Raw genomic sequence first — 19,653 nt, 5'->3', positions numbered from 1 at the left:
ATAAAAAACGGCAAAAAAATTCATATGTCAAAAAATGGAGATAAGGCTATAGTAAGGTATAAAAACGGCAAAAAATATCAAACGCCAAAAAATGGAGGTAAGGCTATAGTAAGGCATAAAAACGGCAAAAAATATCAAACGCCAAAAAACGAAGCTAAGGCTATAGTAAGGCATAAAAAACGGCAAAAAAATTCATATGTCAAAAAATGGAGATAAGGCTATAGTAAGGTATAAAAAATGGCAAAAACAATTTACGTCAAAAAACGGAGTTAAGGCTATAGTGAGGCATAAAAAAATGGCAAAAAAATTATAAGGCCACAAAACAGAGGTAAGGCTATAGTAAGGCATAAAAATGGGCAAAAAATTTCATATGTCAAAAAACGGAGGTTTGGCTATAGTAAGGCAAAAAAACGGGCAAAAAGTCACTACACCCAAAAACGGAGGTAAGGCTATAGTAAGGCAAAAAAAAAACGGCAAAAAAATTCATATGTCAAAAAACGGAGGTTAGGCTATAGTAAGGCATAAAAAACGGCAAAAAAATTCAAATGTCAAAAAACGGAGATAAGGCTATAGTAAGGCATAAAAAACGACAAAAAAAATCAAACGCCAAAAAATGGCGATAAGGCTATAGTAAGGCATAAAAAAACGGCAAAAAAATTCATATGTCAAAAAACGGAGATAAGGCTATAGTAAGGTATTAAAAATGGCAAAAATAATTTCCGTCAAAAAACGGAGTTACGGGGCGGTGTTTAGCTCAGTGGGTTGAGCGCCCACCCCATGTACGGAGGCTGTAGTTCCTCACCTGCAGCGGGTCCAGGTTCGATTCCCGGCCTGGGACCCTTTCCTGCGTGTCAATCCCTGCTCTCTCTCACCCCCTTCCGCTCAAGCAACTGTCATATAAAGGCCACTAGAGCCAAAAAAATCCTTTAAAAAAAAAAAAAAAAAAAAAAAAAAAAAGACGGAGTGAGGCATAAAAAAATGGCAAAAAAATTTATAACGCCAAAAAACAGAGGTAAGGCATAAAAATGGGAAAAAATTTTCAAACGCCAAAAAATAAAAAGTAAGGCTTAAAAAACAGCAAAAAAAAATACAATGTCAAAAAACGAAGCTTAGGCAGAAAAAAAGCTAAGGCAGAAAAAAAGGGCAAAAAATTTCAAACTCCAAAAATTTTCAAACGCATAAAGGCATAAAAAACGGCAAAAATATTCAAAAGTCAAAAAACGGAGATAAGGCTATAGTAAGGCATAAAAAACGGCAAAAAATATCAAACGCCAAAAAATTGAGGTAAGGCTATAGTAAGGCATAAAAAACGGCAAAAATATTCAAATGTCAAAAAACGGAGATAAGGCTATAGTAAGGCATAAAAAACGGCAAAAAATATCAAACGCCAAAAAATGGCGATAAGGCTATAGTAAGGCATAAAAAACGGCAAAAAATATCAAACGCCAAAAAATGGAGAACAGGCTATAGCAAGGCAAAAAAAAACGGCAAAAAAATTCATATGTCAAAAAACGGAAGTTAGGCTATAGTAAGGCACAAAAAACAGGCAAAAAGTCACTACACCCAAAAACGGAGGTAAGGCTATAGTAAGGCATAAAAATGGGCAAAAAGTGTCGAGCACCCAAAAACGGAGAAAAGGCTATATTAAGGCAAAAAAAAAAAACGGCAAAAAATTTAAACGACAAAAAATGAAGTTAAGGCTATAGTAAGGTATAAAAAATGGCAAAAAAATTTTTTGTCAAAAAACGGAGTTAAGGCTATAGTGAGGCATAAAAAAATGGCAAAAAAATTATAACGCCAAAAAACAGAGGTAAGGCTATAGTAAGGCAGAAAAAAACGGCAAAAAAATTCATATGTCAAAAATTTGAAAGTAATGCTATAGTAAGGCTTAAAAAAAAAAAAAAAAAATACAATGTCAAAAAACGAAGCTAAGGCTATAGTGAGGCAGAAAAAAACGGCAAAAAATTTCAAACTCTAAAAATTTTCAAACGCCAAAAAATTGAGGTAAGGCTATAGTAAGGCATAAAAAACAGCAAAAATATTCAAATGTCAAAAAAATTGAGGTAAGGCTATAGTAAGGCATAAAAGACGGCAAAAAATATCAAACGCCAAAAAATGGAGATAAGGCTATAGTAAGGCAGAAAAAAACGGCAAAAAATTACAAACTCCAAAAATTTTCAAACGCCAAAAAATTGAGGTAAGGCTATAGTAAGGCATAAAAAACGGCAAAAAAATTCATATGTCAAAAAATGGAGATAAGGCTATAGTAAGGTATAAAAAATGGCAAAAACAATTTACGTCAAAAAACGGAGTTAAGGCTATAGTGAGGCATAAAAAAATGGCAAAAAAATTATAAGGCCACAAAACAGAGGTAAGGCTATAGTAAGGCATAAAAATGGGCAAAAAATTTCATATGTCAAAAAACGGAGGTTTGGCTCTAGTAAGGCAAAAAAACGGGCAAAAAGTCAATACACCCAAAAACGGAGGTAAGGCTATAGTAAGGCATAAAAACGGGCGAAAAATTTTCAAACACCCAAAAACGGAGGTAAGGCTATAGTAAGGCATAAAAAACGGCAAAAATATTCAAATGTCAAAAAACGGAGATAAGGCTATAGTAAGGCATAAAAAACGGCAAAAAATATCAAACGCCAAAAAATGGCGATAAGGCTATAGTAAGGCATTAAAAACGGCAAAAAATATCAAACGCCAAAAAATGGAGATCAGGCTATAGTAAGGCATAAAAAACGGCAAAAAAATTCAAATGTCAAAAAACGGAGATAAGGCTATAGTAAGGTATAAAAAATGGCAAAAATAATTTACGTCAAAAAACGGAGTTAGGGCTATAGTGAGGCATAAAAAAATGGCAAAAAAATTTATAACGCCACAAAACAGAGGTAAGGCTATAGTAAGGCATAAAAATGGGCAAAAAATTTCAAACGCCAAAAAATAAAAAGTAAAGCTATAGTAAGGCTTAAAAAACAGCAAAAAAAATTACAATGTCAAAAAACGAAGCTAAGGCTATAGTAAGGCAGAAAAAAACGGCAAAAAATTTCAAACTCCAAAAATTTTCAAACGCCAAAAAATTGAGGTAAGGCTATAGTAAGGCAAAAAAAACAGGCAAAAAGTCACTACACCCAAAAACGGAGGTAAGGCATAAAAATGGGCAAAAAGTGTCTAGCACCCAAAAACGGAGAAAAGGCTATATTAAGGCAAAAAAAACAGCAAAAAATATCAAACGCCAAAAAATGGAGGTAAGGCTATAGTAAGGCATAAAAAACGGCAAAAATATTCAAATGTCAAAAAACGGAGATAAGGCTATAGTAAGGCATAAAAAACGGCAAAAAATATCAAACGCCAAAAAATGGCGATAAGGCTATAGTAAGGCATTAAAAACGGCAAAAAATATCAAACGCCAAAAAATGGAGATCAGGCTATAGTAAGGCAGAAAAAACGGCAAAAAAATTCATATGTCAAAAAACGGAGGTTAGGCTATAGTAAGGCATAAAAAACGGCAAAAAAATTCAAATGTCAAAAAACGGAGATAAGGCTATAGTAAGGTATAAAAAATGGCAAAAATAATTTCCGTCAAAAAACGGAGTTAGGGCTATAGTGAGGCATAAAAAAATGGCAAAAAAATTTATAACGCCACAAAACAGAGGTAAGGCTATAGTAAGGCATAAAAATGGGCAAAAAATTTCAAACGCCAAAAAATAAAAAGTAAAGCTATAGTAAGGCTTAAAAAACAGCAAAAAAAATTACAATGTCAAAAAACGAAGCTAAGGCTATAGTAAGGCAGAAAAAAAACGGCAAAAAATTTCAAACTCCAAAAATTTTCAAACGCCAAAAAATTGAGGTAAGGCTATAGTAAGGCATAAAAATGGGCAAAAAATTTCAAACGCCAAAAAACGGAAGTAAGGCTATAGTAAGGCAAAAAAAACAGGCAAAAAGTCACTACACCCAAAAACGGAGGTAAGGCTATAGTAAGGCATAAAAATGGGCAAAAAGTGTCGAGCACCCAAAAACGGAGAAAAGGCTATATTAAGGCAAAAAAAAATTGGCAAAAAAATTCAAACGCCAAAAGACGGAAGTTAGGCTATAGTAAGGTATAAAAAATGGCAAAAACAATTTACGTCAAAAAACGGAGTTAAGGCTATAGTGAGGCATAAAAAAACAGTAAAAAAATTCATATGTCAAAAAACGGAGGTTTGGCTATAGTAAGGCAAAAAAAACGGGCAAAAAGTGTCTAGCACCCAAAAACGGAGAAAAGGCTATATTAAGGCAAAAAAAACAGCAAAAAATATCAAATGCCAAAAAATGGAAATAAGGCTATAGAAAGGCATAAAAAACGGCAAAAAATATCAAACGCCAAAAAATGGAGGTAAGGCTATAGTAAGGTATAAAAAATGGCAAAAAAATTTTTTGTCAAAAAACGGAGTTGAGGCTATAGTGAGGCATAAAAAAATGGCAAAAAAATTATAACGCCAAAAAACAGAGGTAAGGCTATAGTAAGGCAGAAAAAAACGGCAAAAAAATTCATATGTCAAAAATTAGAAAGTAATGCTATAGTAAGGCTTAAAAAACAGCAAAAAAAATACAATGTCAAAAAACGAAGCTAAGGCTATAGTAAGGCAGAAAAAAACGGCAAAAAATATCAAACGCCAAAAAATTGAGGTAAGGCTATAGTAAGGCATAAAAAACGGCAAAAAATATCAAACGCCAAAAAATGGAGATCAGGCTATAGTACGGCAGAAAAAAACGGCAAAAAAATTCATATGTCAAAAAAGGGAGGTTAGGCTATAGTAAGGCATAAAAAACGGCAAAAATATTCAAATGTCAAAAAACGGAGATAAGGCTATAGTAAGGTATAAAAAATGGCAAAAATAATTTACGTCAAAAAACGGAGTTTAGGCTATAGTGAGGCATAAAAAAATGGCAAAAAAATTTATAACGCCACAAAACAGAGGTAAGGCTATAGTAAGGCATAAAAATGGGCAAAAAATTTCAAACGCCAAAAAAAGGAAGTAAGGCTATAGTAAGGCAAAAAAAACAGGCAAAAAGTCACTACACCCAAAAACGGAGGTAAGGCTATAGTAAGGCATAAAAATGGGCAAAAAGTGTCGAGCACCCAAAAACAGAGAAAAGGCTATATTAAGGCAAAAAAAAAAACGGCAAAAAAATTCAAACACCAAAAAAAGGAAGTTAGGCTATAGTAAGGTATAAAAATGGCAAAAACAATTTACGTCAAAAAACGGAGTTAAGGCTATAGTGAGGCATAAAAAAACAGTAAAAAAATTCATATGTCAAAAAACGGAGGTTTGGCTATAGTAAGGCAAAAAAAAAAAACGGCAAAAAAGTCAAACGACAAAAAATGGAGGTAAGGTTATAGTAAGGCAGAAAAAAACGGCAAAAAATTTCAAACTCCAAAAATTTTCAAACGCCAAAAAATTGAGGTAAGGCTATAGTAAGGCATAAAAAATGGGCAAAAAATTTCAAACGCCACAAAACGGAAGTAAGGCTATAGTAAGGCAAAAAAACAGGCAAAAAGTCACTACACCCAAAAATGGAGGTAAGGCTATAGTGAGGTATAAAAAATGGCAAAAATAATTTACGTCAAAAAACGGAGTTAAGGCTATAGTGAGGCATAAAAAAATGGCAAAAAAATTATAACTCCAAAAAACAGAGGTAAAGCTATAGTAAGGCTTAAAAAACAGCAAAAAAATTACAATGTCAAAAAAAGAAGCTAAGGCTATAGTAAGGTAGAAAAAAACGGCAAAAAATTTCAAACTCCAAAAATTTTCAAACGCCAAAAAATGGAGGTAAGGCTATAGTAAGGTATAAAAAATGGCAAAACATTTTTTTGTCAAAAAACGGAGTTAAGGCTATAGTGAGGCATAAAAAAATGGCAAAAAAATTATAACGCCAAAAAACAGAGGTAAGGCTATCGTAAGGCATAAAAAAACGGCAAAAAAATTAATATGTCAAAAATTAGAAAGTAATGCTATAGTAAGGCTTAAAAAACAGCAAAAAAAATACAATGTCAAAAAACGAAGCTAAGGCTATAGTAAGGCAGAAAAAAACGGCAAAAAATTTCAAACTCCAAAAATTTTCAAACGCCAAAAAATTGAGGTAAGGTTATAGTAAGGCATAAAAAAAAGCAGAAAATTTCAAAGGCCAAAAAATTGAGGTAAGGCTATAGTAAGGCATAAAAAACAGCAAAAATATTAAAATGTCAAAAAACGGAGATAAGGCTATAGTAAGGTATAAAAAATGGCAAAAATAATTTACGTCAAAAAACGGAGTTTAGGCTATAGTGAGGCATAAAAAAATGGCAAAAAATTTCAAACGCCAAAAAACGGAAGTAAGGCTATAGTAAGGTATAAAAAATGGCAAAAATAATTTACGTCAAAAAACGGAGTTTAGGCTATAGTGAGGCATAAAAAAATGGCAAAAAATTTCAAACGCCAAAAAACGGAAGTAAGGCTATAGTAAGGCAAAAAAACAGGCAAAAAGTCACTACACCCAAAAACGGAGAAAAGGCTATATTAAGGCAAAAAAAAAAAAAACGGCAAAAAAATTCAAACGCCAAAAAATGGAAGTTAGGCTATAGTAAGGTATAAAAAATGGCAAAAAATATCAAACGCCAAAAAACGGAAGTTAGGCTATAGTAAGGTATAAAAAATGGCAAAAACAATTTACGTCAAAAAACATAGTTAAGGCTATAGTGAGGCATAAAAAAACAGTAAAAAAATTCATATGTCAAAAAACGGAGGTTTGGCTATAGTAAGGTATAAAAACAGGCGAAAAATTTTCAAACACAAAAAAAGGGAGGTAAGGCTATAGTAAGGCAGAAAAAAACGGCAAAAAAATTCATATGTCAAAAAACCGAGGTAAGGCAATAGTAAGGCATAAAAAACAGCAAAAAATTTCAAATGCTAAAAAACGGAGGTAAGGCTATATATAGTAAAGCATTAAAAAAGCAAAAATTTTCAAACGCCAAAAAATTGAAATAAGGCTATAGTAAGACATAAAAAACGGCAGAAAAATTCAAATGTCAAAAAACGAAGCTAAGGCTATAGCAAGGCAGCAAAAAACGCCAAAAAATGGAGATAAGGCTATAGTAAGGCATAAAAAACGGCAAAAAATATCAAACGCCAAAAAATGGAGATAAAGCTATTGTAAGGCATAAAAATAGGCAAAAAATTTCAGACGCCAAAAAACGGAAGTAAGGCTATAGTAAAGCATAGAAAAACAGTAAAAAAATTCATATGTCAAAAAACGGAGGTTAGGCTATAGTAAGGCATAAAAAAAGCAGAAAATTTCAAAGGCCAAAAAATAGAAAGTAAGGCTATAGTAAGACAGAAAAAAACGGCAAAAAATTTCAAACTCCAAAAATTTTCAAACGCCAAAAAATGGAGGTAAGGCTATAGTAAGGCATAAAAAACGGCAAAAAATATCAAACGCCAAAAAATTAAGATAAGGCTATAGTAAGGCATAAAAAAACGGCAAAATATATCAAACGCCAAAAAATGGAGGTAAGGCTATAGTAAGGTATAAAAAATGGCAAAAACAATTTACATCAAAAAACGGAGTTAGGGCTATAGTAAGGCATAAAAAACGGCAAAAAATTCCAAACACCAAAAAACAGAGGTAAGGCTAAAGTAAGGCATAAAAATGGGCAAAAAGTGTCTAACACCCAAAAACGGAGAAAAGGCTATATTAAGGCAAAAATCGGGCGAAAAATTTTAAACACCCAAAAACGGAAGTAAGGCTATAGTAAGGCATGAAAAAACAGCAATAAATTTCAAACGCCAAAAAATGGAGGTAAAGCTATAGAAAGGCATAAAAAAATGGCAAAAAAATTAAAACGCCAAAAAACGGAGGTAAGGCTATAGTAAGGGATACAAAAACGCCAAAAAATTTCAAACGCCAAAAAATGGAGGTATGGCTATAGTAAGGCATAAAAAATGGCAAAAATTTTTAAAACGCCAAAAAAACGGAGGTAAGGCTATAGTAAGGTGTAAAAAAACGGTAAAAAATTTCAAATGCCAAAAAATGGAAGTAAGACAATAGTAAGTTTTCTAAAAAAACGGCAAAAAATTTTTAAATGCCAAAAAACGGAGGTAAGGCTATTGTAAGGCAGAAAAAACTGCAAAAAACTGAGATAAGGCTTTAATAAGACATGGACCAAAAATGTTCAATCGCCAAAAAACTGAGAAAATGCAGAAATTTTTTTCTAACTCCAACAAATTGAGGTAAGGCAATAGTAAAGGCATAAAAATACTGCAAAAAATTTTAAAATGCCAAAAAACAAAGGTACAGCAGAAAAAAAACGGCCAAAATTTTTTAAACGCCAAAAATCTGGGGTAAGGCCATAGTTAGGCATAAAAATAGGTGAAAATTTTTCATTTGCCAAAAAACGGAGGTCAGGCATAAAAAACGGCCAAAAAATTTTAAATCCAAAAAATCTGAGGTCAGGCTATAGTAAGGCATAAAAAACAACAACTTTTTTTTAAAAGCCAAAAAACAGAGGTAAGGCCATAGTTAGGCATAAAAATAGGTGAACATTTTTCAAACGCCAAAAAACGGAGGTAAGGCAGAAAAAACGGCCGAAAAATTTTAAATGCAAAAAATCTGAGGTAAGGCTATAGTAAGGCATAAAAAAGGGCTAAAAAATTAAAAACGCCAAAACTTACTTAATTCCTATCTCAGAAAATGAATACATTTTTTCATTTCCATGCCTTACTATAGCCTCAGAAAAAAAAAATTCAATTCAAGCAGCTCCTGTTTGTGATAATAACGGGTAAAGCAGAAACCAAACTGGGACGTTTCTCAAACGGAGGTTTTTACTTAAAAGTGATGAAGTTACACTTGTATAGGAAAGGGGAGCGATGATGTCATCATCAGGCAGGAAGTAGGAAGTGATTTTGTTTAAGATAAAACTGTGAATAACTTAATGAGAAATGTGTGTGAGGTGTAACAGTGAATTCAGACATGGAGGTATGTGGTGACACTTTTATAAAAACACCTTCAGAAATCACATGGTCTCTGAAAATCATCGTTCCACCGTCTCACAGTCGTTTCATCAACAAAACAAGAGTGCTCCAGTTCAACTGGTGACCATGTTATCTAGTGACTGACTTTTGATGATGCTCTGAACTTTTTTCCCACGATAAAGTGAAACCACACCCCTGAGGATAATTTATGATCAAAATCTTTATAATAATAATACATTTGATTTATAATGAACCCAAATTGCAACAAAAAGGTTGCTGATCACCAGTTAAAACAGTCCCCAGTTGAATCGAAACACCAACAAACAGACAGTTTGTGTGTGTGTGTGTGTGTGTGTGTGTGTGTGTGTGTGTGTGTGTGTGTGTGTGTGTGTAATAAAGTCCTCCTCACAGGTCGTCCCATTCCTGCTCAGGTAAAAAAAGATGTAACAGTTTAAACTTTAGTGCACTCTTTACTGGGATCAGATTGGTTGGCTCCGCCCCCTACGCAGCCACCCAGTGATAGGCTCTGCCCCCTACGCAGCCACACAGTGGTTGGGTCTGCGTGACATCACGTATCCACGGCGACAGACGCAGCGGAACGAACCATCTGTGTTCACGCAGCGAGCATTTACACATGGAAACTCCACGCTGACACCGTCCTCACACTCGTTCACGTCTAAAAAAAAAACACAAGCGCACAGTTAACGCACACACAGACCCACAAAGATCACATTTAACCCAGAAAACAGTTTGTCTGAACACAATGCGAGTGAGAAGAGCAAAAAGCCCAAAAAGACAAAAAAACGTTTACAGTTACAGTAGATCCAAAAAACAACACAAAAAGGACAAAACAACAAGAAACAGGAAAAACAACACAAAAGAACAACGACAACACAAAGAATGACAAAAAAGGAAAAAAGAAGACAAAACCAACGCACAAAAGCTCAAGAACAACACACAAAAAAAACAACAATAAACTGAAAAAAACATCACAAAAAGACAAAAAACCTTTACAGTTATATCCAATAAGAATCTAGAAATCAACACAAAAAGGACAAAACAGGAAAAAAATAACCCAAAAAGACCAAAACAAAACAGGGCAAAAAACAACACAAAAAGACAAAAAACGCTCACAGTTAAACAGTAATCCCAATAGCCAACAAAAAGATTGGAAAAAACAAACAAAAAGGGGAAAAAACAACACAATAGAACAAAAACTACACAAAGAATGATAAAAATGAAAAGAACAACAGAAAAACAGCAGAAAACAGGACAAACACCAGAGAAACCAGAGTGACTCCGCCCACCGATGCAGGTCATGGAGGTGACGTCCAGCTGGTAACCCTGGTAACAGTCACAGGTGTAGCCCTCTGCGACGCGAATGCAGCGTCCATTCTCGCACCCGTGAAGAATGGCGCAGTCCTCTGAGTTCAGGGCGGCGTACGGCTCGAAGCCGCCTGACGGAGGAGAGCGGCGTTACACTTTGTTATCTTCTGGTTTCCATGGCGACGGCTAATAATAAAGCAAACTCACGCTCGTACGCTCGTCGCGGCGCTCCTGCTCGGCTCCGGTGGCCGTACGGAGGGAAACTTCGCCCGTCGTCTTGCTCCTCCTCATCCAGCAGCGTCGCCGGGCGGCGGACAGATGGGGGCGGGGCCACGTCAGGGAGGATATACGGGATGCTGATGTTTACACAAATACTCAAAGTAAACAACAACTCAGAGATCATCATCTCCACGAGCCGACGCCCACCTGAACTCAGGCCTGCCGTACGCATCGTCCGGCGGCGTCCGGCCTCTGAAGCCAGATCTGCTGCCCCCTGCTGGGAAGGAGTCGCTGTAGTCGGGCGAGAAGAAGGGCGGGCCGTAGGGCGGGAAGAGCGGCGCTGTGGATGAAGAGGAGCAACCCGTACCATACTTCTTATTACTCAACATTAAAAGATAAAAAGAAGATGTTTATCCTCTGATTAGTACTAATATGGTAATATGGAGATATGCCACAGGCTTTTAAGACAGCTGTAACTCAACCTCTCCAAAAAAGACTTTCTTTTTCTTGAAAAAGAAATAATTGCAGGTTAACAATGTGTGACCATCTACACAATTTACACTCCAAAATCGAGCAGGCCATAGTGTGGGAGGAGCTGCGCTGTGGAGGAGGAGGAGCAACGTGTACCATGCTTCTTATTACTCAACTTAAAAGAGGAAAACAAGGATAATCCTCAGTTTCTCTTCAGAAAAAGATGTTTTTCCCACAGATGAGCACTAATATGGTGAAGTGGATCAACACATCTGTAGTAACAGGTTTTGTGCCACAGGATTTTAAAACAGATGTAACTAAACTTCACTTCAAAAAGCTTTACTTTTCTTTCCAAAATCCTTGAAAAAAGCTGCTGTACGCTACAATTCTGATGATGTTATCATGTGAATGGTTAAAGTTGTGGTCACACACACACACACACTAAAGACACACACAGCGGTACCTCCTGGTCTCACTCCAGGTTCTGGTCTGCTTGGATCTGGATCCGTGAACGCAGGAGGGAAGGAGCTGCACAGACGAGCGTAGTCGTCTGCAGAAACACACCAGAGGAGAGATGCATGATAATTGTGTGTGTGTGTGTGTGTGTGTCTGTGTGTTACCTGAGTCAGTGGGCGGGCACAGGGCACAGTCCATCCCCCAGCCCTCCCCGTACAGACAGCAGCAGTCCATGAAGGTGACCTGAGCTCCCAGCAGAGGACTCTGACACAGCAGGTCAGCAGAAACATGCTGCCAGCACACAGACAGGTTCTCATCTGAGGAGACAGACGACCATCATCATCATCATCGATATGTAATTACGCAACTCTCTCCTGATCAGACTGCCCTAAGCAGACCAGGTACCATTGTACACTGAGAGCATTCACCAAGGTCTCTGCCCGAGGAGGCTCTGCTATGTCATGACTACCGCTATCAGCAACATACAAAACCCTGAGAGTACTGAACAGCAGCAGATTCACTGAACCCCAGACATATGATATGATATAATAAATGCTGAGTCAGCATCTGACCAGCAACCCTAATAGCCCAGCAGATAAGTCAAAACATTTTCACTTCTGGAAGAAAGCATAAAAATGAGACAATCTGTCAGTATGCTGAATCCATTTTTAATGGGATCTACACTGACAAATGGTTCCCTTTCTGTGGTAACGGAGTGGAGTGGACAACATGACAGTTGGTCACAGACATCACACACTGAGCTACAACTCAATGGTTCCTGTTCTAATACCTAATGTCCTTCACTGGCTTTTTAAACATTCACATCAAAAAGTTGTCCTGGGGTTTCTATGGATACGGTTGATGGCAACGGAGTGGAAAGGAAGATGAAAATTGTGGAAAATCGTCAAACCTGCATTACAAAAAAACCCCAAAAAAACTAGGTGAACTAGAAAGGTTTCATACATTTAGAAAATTTCACCCAAATAAAATGTATATGATATAGAGGAAGACTTTATGTCATACATAAAGGGTCATTCCCTGGTATAATTCTAAATTGAGTTTTTAAGGAGGTGGCTTTCATCAAACCTGGTAACAGTTCATATAGCCTGGGAAAACGTTTATTAGCTTATAATAAAGCTGTCTGCAAAGCTAGAACTTCCTATTACTCAACTTTAATGGAGGAAAACAAGGATAATCCTGGGTTTGTATTCAGCCTATCTATTTAGAATTTGAAATTCAGGACGCACCACCATGTTTTAAAACAGAAGTGTGGAAGCATTTTGGCTTCACCAAGACAAAATGAAAGAAGTGAGAAAGAAAGAACGTGTGAAATCCAAGGTCAAAGGGTCACAGAGAGGAAAGAGAGAAACAAGAGAGCGAGAGAGAGAGAATGAAAGCCGTAGTTGGTTTATTTATTATTATTATTATATTATTTATTTCTTTGATATGGGCACAAAATACATTTCAGTTGCACTTTTAAAAAGAAAAGGAACTATTATGCAGTTTTGCATTGTTTACTATAGAGCCAGAATTTAAATGAATAGGCTTTGTCTTCATTTGTATTATTTATTTATATATTTATTTCAGGATTTATTTTTAATTAAATTGCATTGTTTTGCATAGTTTATGAAGGGATTCTTTTGACAATGAAAGATAAAAAAAAAATAGTACAGTTTTTTTTTTTTTTCGAACAACAATATTTTTCAGTCATCATTTGTCTACAGTATCATTTTGTAAAATAAATCGTGAATCAAATCGTATCAGGAGTTGAGTGAATCTTCTCACCTAGTTTTGTTTGCATGACGCATTTACAAGTTGAAATCTGGTATCCATGGTAATGATGATAAATAATTCAGCGACATTATCAGTTTACCTCTTTTCATTTGAAAATGTACCAACTTATAGTATAGCAGTAGTATGGGGGTGTGGTCTGTTAGTAGTCCTCTGTAGAATACTGTCTGGCACTGGAACATATCTGCATGAATAACATTATTTTTGTGTGGTTTGTTTGTAGTTGTTTTGGTCATATATTTAGTTGTAATATTTCACATTAATATTTATCTAACATCTAACATATACCCTTACATTTGTAATTTTCGTAACCCAGTACCCTGGACGCAGGACTTTAAGTTCATGATTCATGATGATATTGATCATTGATTAAAAAAAAAAAAAAAAAAAACTAAATACATCTTCAAAAGAATTAAAAACATCTTCATAATCATTTTTTTTTTACAAATTTGGTCTGTGAATTATTCTTACCAGCGACTCTTTTCTTTGTTGAATCTTTCTTAAAGATAATGTTTATTTAATTTAGTTGAATTCAGTAATGTTGTGAATGTTAAGATTTATTATATTATTGGGGAAATGTTTAGAGAGAATAGAAAAGCTGACTTTTACAGATATTCACATAATATTACAGATATTCTTTCGGTGCTAAAGGGGTAAGGAATCATTTATGAACATGTTTAAGAGTAGAAAGCGGTCAGAAGGAGAGCAGTATTCGATTCCACCTGCCGCCTACGCTTCTGGACATCCTTGTACAATGATTCATGTTTTGTCTGTCATTTTTACTTACTCCTGCGGGCCTAATTTGATGCTCCAAAGGGCTGGATAGGGCCCCCGGGCCATGAGTTTGATACATGTGTTCTAAACCAACAACCTGTCTCTAAGGTCCGATCCCAACTCCACTGTTTAAATATGTTTTTCCACTGATTAGCACTAATAAGGTGAACTGGATCAACACATCACTAAACCTCTTCTTACAAAGCCGTCCTTTTGTTTCCAAAATCCTTGGAAAAAGTCATTACAGGTCAACTATGTGACCACGTACATAGGAACAGTTTATACGAGAGCTTTCAGTCTGGCTTTAAAGCCAATCACAGCACATCACATGATCTGTGGTTCCCAGTATAACCTCTGATGTTCTTCCTGTTTAAAGGGAATTGTTGTTTTTTTTCCTTAAATTTATATTTTGTGACGTGTGCTATGAGATGTCTTATTGTTGTAATTGGTGCAGTATAAATAAATAACATTGAATCATCATCTTCATCATTTCATCACAATGACAACTGCTTGTAAAATTATAGCTGTCTGAACATGTGATGATTCGTACCGACGGTGAGTTGTGACAAGTTGACGCAGTTGCGTTGTGTGTCATCGAGGACCAGAGGGGGGGGGCAGCTGCAGTAGTAGGAGCCGGCCGTGTTGATGCAGGCCCCGCCCACGCAGCTCTCCTCCTCGCACTCGTCGTGGTCTGACAGAAAGCAGAGTCAGTCAGCGAGCTGCAGACAGGGGGCGCTGTGCATGGTCAGAGGACACACACACACACACACACACACACACACACACACACACACACACACACACACACACACACACACACACCTACACACTCCAGCAGAGAGCTGTTGTATACGAAGCCCGTGGAGCAGTAACAGCTGTAGCCAGGAATGTTGTTGACGCACACGCCATTTTTACACACCTCAGGCTGGAAGAGCTTACACTCATCCACGTCTGCAGGGAAACACACACATACACACCTGTAAACACACCTAAATACACAAAAACTGTGTGTATGTGTATTCAGACCTCTGTAGCTGTAGGCTCCGCCCCCTTCAGTCACGTATCCTCTCCCACTGGGACACAGACTCAGGAACTCAGCTAGACACAGAGGACAGAGTCACTGTGGGTGTCTGAGTGTGTGTGTGTGTGTGTGTGTGCGTCTGTGTGGTACCTGTGTGCATCTGTGGACAGGTGAGGTACTGACAGTTGAGGCCCCACCCCTCCCCCACCGTGCAGCAGCACTCCTGCTGGCTGCTGTTGGACGCCAACAGACTGCAGGACACGCCGTCACGCAGCTGGAAGTAGCAGTCCCTCAGGGGGGGGAGGAGGGAGTAAGCTGGGTGATGAGGGGACGCAGGGTGGAGGGGGGGTGACGCCGGGCGATGAGGGGACGCAGGGTGGACGTGGGGTGAGGCCGGGTGGACGGGGGGTGACCCTGGGTGAAGGGGGGGTGACCCCGGGGTGTGGAAGAAAGAGGAGGGGTTCTGGACTCTCTCTGTAAGACGATAAAGTGAACCTGTGAGTGTTTCTCTGCTAAGGAAGTTCCCGTGCTGTGTTTACATTAAAGAGACATGTAGGCCCTGTACTACGAAACTGGATTTTCCCTCATCAGTGTGTGCTGTACTACAATAACTTCTTACCAGGTAAATCATCATGATAACTAATGCTGGTCGGGACCAGAGCTATGTTGTAAATGACATCCTAACGTATTACTCACACTAACGTATTACTCATACTAACGTACTACACTTCCTAACGTACTACTCTCACTAACGTACTACTCTCACTAACGTACTACTCACACTAACGTACTACTAACACTAACGTACTAATTATTCTAACGTACTACTCGTACTAACGTACTAATCATCCTAACGTACTACTCGTACTAACGTACTACTAGTCACACTAACGTACTAGTCACACTAACGTACTACTCGTACTAACGTACTCCTCGTACGAACGTACTAATCATCCTAACATACTACTCGTACTAACGTACTACTCGTACTAACGTACTACTAGTCACACTAACGTACTAGTCACACTAACGTACTAGTCACACTAACGTACTACTCGTACTAACGTACTACTCGTACTAACGTACTACTCATGCTAACGTACTACTCGTACTAACGTACTACTCATGCTAACGTACTACTCGTACTAACGTACTACTCATGCTAACGTACTACTCGTGCTAACGTACTACTCGTGCTAACGTACTACTCGTGATAACGTACTACTCGTGATAACGTACTACTCATGCTAACGTACTACTCATCCTAAAGTACTACTCACTCTAACTAACACACTTTTTCTGTCATTCTGTGTGTTTGTTGTTGTCTTACTCTTTGTGAGGCATTTTGTGCATTTCTGTTGTCCTTTTGTGTATTTTCCCTGTAACTTATATGTTTTTTGGAGTCCCATGATGCATTGGGAACTGAATGTAAAGTGGTCCTGGGACGGTGTCATGTACTGAGTTCACATCGTACTGAGATTGTATATAGGCATGCGCGCACTTGAGCACGACCAAAAAATAAATTTTTGCAAAATAAAAAATTCATTTTTGTTTATTTTTGTTTTCAAAGTGAACGGACACATGTTTTATTTGTTTATTGGATTATGTTAGGCTTAGGGTTATAATCTCAGTACAGAGGTAAACTAAGTACGTAGCATCGGTTTCCAACTAAAAATCCAACATCCCCACATTTCAAAATAAAAGCATCTCTTCTTGTATTTCTGTTATTGTTGTTATTTTTGTGTGTCTGCCTCTGTATTTGTTTTTGTGTTTTTGTTTTTGTGTGTCTGTCTCTGTGGTGTGTGGGTAGTACCCGGTAGTGGGCGGGTCCTCACACACTCTCTCCTCATTGGCTCATACTCGTGTGAGTCGCGGTCGCACACACACAGAAAGGAGCCCGGGACGTTGACGCAGCGCGCTGAGCCACAGGCCGGCGGCGTCGTTGCACACTCGTCCACGTCTGAGACTCACAAACACCTAGTATTATTGACACACACACGCACGCGCACACACCTGTGGCTCTGTCACACTCACCTGAGCACCGCCCACTTGTCACATGATAGCCTGGCTCACAGGAAGTGAGGCAGCGGTACGAGCCGATTGTGTTCTCACAGCGCTGCGTGCCGCACACGGAACCGCCCGAGGACCCACACTCGTCCACGTCTGAGGACGCACAACAAACACATGAGTCAACATTACGACCACAAAAATTACACTACAATTAATTTACAGAAAACACACTAAACAACATAAAACAACAACAAAGACACACTATCAGGCAAAAAAACACAAACAACAGTGTTAATTGGTGACTGAGTCTGAATGTTAACTGGCTGTGCTTAGAGTCAGTCATCAGTTAACACACACCAGTTAGAACAGAACATCAGTTAAGCTGGGACCTGCAGTGTGTGTGTGTGCGTGTGTGTGTGTGCGTGTGTGTGTGTGTGTATGTGTGTGTGTGTACCGAGGCAGGTCGTCCTCTCTGGGTTGCTGATGAATCCAGTTTCACACTCACACCTGAATGATCCCTCAGTGTTCACACAGCGACCGTCTGAGCACACACCCACTTTACTGCACTCATCCACATCTGTAACACACACACACACAGAGCATATGATTGGCTCGGCGGGTGGCGTGTGCGGACATCTGTGCATGTGGTGTCTCACCCTCACACGCCGTCTGGTTGCGGCTCAGCCTGAATCCTTCTGAACACACACACGTGTACGAGCCGTGTGTGTTCACACACTCTCCTCTGGAGAAGCAGAAGTTTCCCTCCAAACACTCGTTTATGTCTGTGACACACACAGGAAGTCTCCTCATCATTATTAGTAAAGTTTCCTCCATTGCTGTATTTCTAATTAGTCCAATTTATCCATCTTATGCTGCGTTTCAGATAACTCGGAACCTGGAACTTTTGTAGTCCTTACTCCTCCTCCATCTTTGTAGGCCTTACACTACTTTGATGTTTGTAGTCCTTACTCTACTTTGATGTTTGTGGTCCTTATTCATCCTCCATCTTTGTAGGCCTTACTCTACTTTGATGTTTGTAGTTCTTACTTTACTTTGATGTTTGTAGTCCTTACTCCTCCTACATCTTTGTAGTCCTTACTCTACATCTCTTTGTAGTCCAGTGTCTTTTACCTTTTGTATGTGAGTCTTTATAGGACTACTTGCGATGATTTCCTTGTTGTTGTATCCCTGAGTTTTGAACGGACGACAGCAAGGGTTAAACTCACCTCTGCACTGCCTCCCAAAGCCAGATGTTCGAAACCCAGATGGACAGTCACACCTAAACGAGCCCATGACGTTCACACACACACGCTCTGCCTCACACGCCCCAACGCTCGCGCACTCGTCTATGTCTGCAAAACACACACAGCACATAAAATGACTTACACAGCTAGCCACGTGTGTGTGTGTGTGTGTGAGTGTGTGTGTACCTGTGCAAGCTCCGTTCACACTGTGATATCCCTGAGAACAGCCGACACAGAGATATGAACCCACTGTGTTTGTGCACTGCTGACCAGGACAGGAAGTGGAGTCCTCACATTCGTCTACATCTACACACACACACACACACACACACACACACACAGAGGTGTGAGCGGCGGGGCGTTCAGGGGCCATGTGTAAACTTCAGCTTCATACCTGTGCAGCGTCTGTTAATCAGTGTGTATCCGCTCTGACACGACACACACCTGTACGAGCCCACAGAGTTCACACACATCTGCCCGGGACACTGAGACGGATCCGCACACTCGTCCACATCTGGAAGCACACACACACTGTGACTCACAAACCTGTGCATTTTTGTGTGTGTTACTTGTACAGGTGTGTGTGTGTGTGTATTACCTGCGCAGGTGTTGTTGTGTAGCTTGTATCCATGGAGACAGATGCAGCTGTAGCTTCCAGGTGTGTTCTCACAGTGACCGTTGGTGCAAGTCGAGTGACGACACTCATCAATGTCTACACACACACACGCACACACACACACACACACACACACACACACACACACACACACACACACACACACACACACACACACACACACACACACACACACACACACACACACACACACACACACACACACACACACACACACACACACAAGCACTTACAAACAATCAACTTCACCATATGTGTTACCTGCATAGGTGTGTGTTTTACCTGTAAAAGTGTGTATGTGTGCGTTAGCAGTGCAGGTGAGTGTGTGTGTTACCTGTACAGATCCTGTTGAGCAGTCCAAACCCCGGCCTACAGGACACACAGCGGTATGATCCTTGAGAGTTCACACACTCCTGTCCTGGACACTGAAGTGGATCCAAACACTCGTCTATGTCTGACACACACACACACGCACACGCACGCGCACGCACACACACACACACACACACACACACACACACACACACACACACACACACACACACACACACACACACACACACACACACACACACACACACACACACACACACACACACACACACACACACACACACACAAGCACTTACAAACAATCAACTTCACCATATGTGTTACCTGCATAGGTGTGTGTTTTACCTGTAAAAGTGTGTATGTGTGTGTTAGCAGTGC

The 19,653-nt window shown here is 38.7% G+C and overlaps 1 protein-coding gene across 5 annotated transcripts in view; it reads right to left on the bottom strand.

Moving 5' to 3' along the window:
* Positions 1-8,825: 8,825 nt before the first annotated feature.
* ltbp4 (latent transforming growth factor beta binding protein 4) overlaps positions 8,826-19,653 on the bottom strand; it is a 32,534-nt gene continuing 21,706 nt past the window's right edge. For 4 of the 5 annotated variants that reach the window (XM_028465110.1, XM_028465106.1, XM_028465108.1 and 1 more), the window contains 19 exons: positions 19,277-19,396; positions 18,904-19,017; positions 18,700-18,819; positions 18,492-18,611; positions 18,288-18,413; positions 17,718-17,843; positions 17,516-17,638; positions 17,086-17,214; positions 16,865-17,011; positions 15,202-15,525; positions 15,057-15,128; positions 14,853-14,981; positions 14,581-14,721; positions 11,630-11,782; positions 11,473-11,559; positions 10,746-10,878; positions 10,527-10,675; positions 10,301-10,450; positions 8,826-9,669 (listed from right to left, as the gene is read on the bottom strand). In XM_028465110.1, the coding sequence (XP_028320911.1) occupies positions 9,527-9,669; positions 10,301-10,450; positions 10,527-10,675; positions 10,746-10,878; positions 11,473-11,559; positions 11,630-11,782; positions 14,581-14,721; positions 14,853-14,981; positions 15,057-15,128; positions 15,202-15,525; positions 16,865-17,011; positions 17,086-17,214; positions 17,516-17,638; positions 17,718-17,843; positions 18,288-18,413; positions 18,492-18,611; positions 18,700-18,819; positions 18,904-19,017; positions 19,277-19,396 (2,606 nt within the window). In that variant the 3' untranslated portion in view covers positions 8,826-9,526. The remainder of the gene's footprint in view (positions 9,670-10,300; positions 10,451-10,526; positions 10,676-10,745; positions 10,879-11,472; positions 11,560-11,629; positions 11,783-14,580; positions 14,722-14,852; positions 14,982-15,056; positions 15,129-15,201; positions 15,526-16,864; positions 17,012-17,085; positions 17,215-17,515; positions 17,639-17,717; positions 17,844-18,287; positions 18,414-18,491; positions 18,612-18,699; positions 18,820-18,903; positions 19,018-19,276; positions 19,397-19,653) is intronic. The other variant, XM_028465111.1, reaches the window with a different exon arrangement.

This window comes from Gouania willdenowi, chromosome 13, assembly GCF_900634775.1.
Source record: "Gouania willdenowi chromosome 13, fGouWil2.1, whole genome shotgun sequence".
In the NCBI taxonomy this organism is placed as follows: Eukaryota; Metazoa; Chordata; class Actinopteri; order Blenniiformes; family Gobiesocidae; genus Gouania; species Gouania willdenowi.
This window is presented reverse-complemented; position numbering and strand designations above follow the sequence as displayed.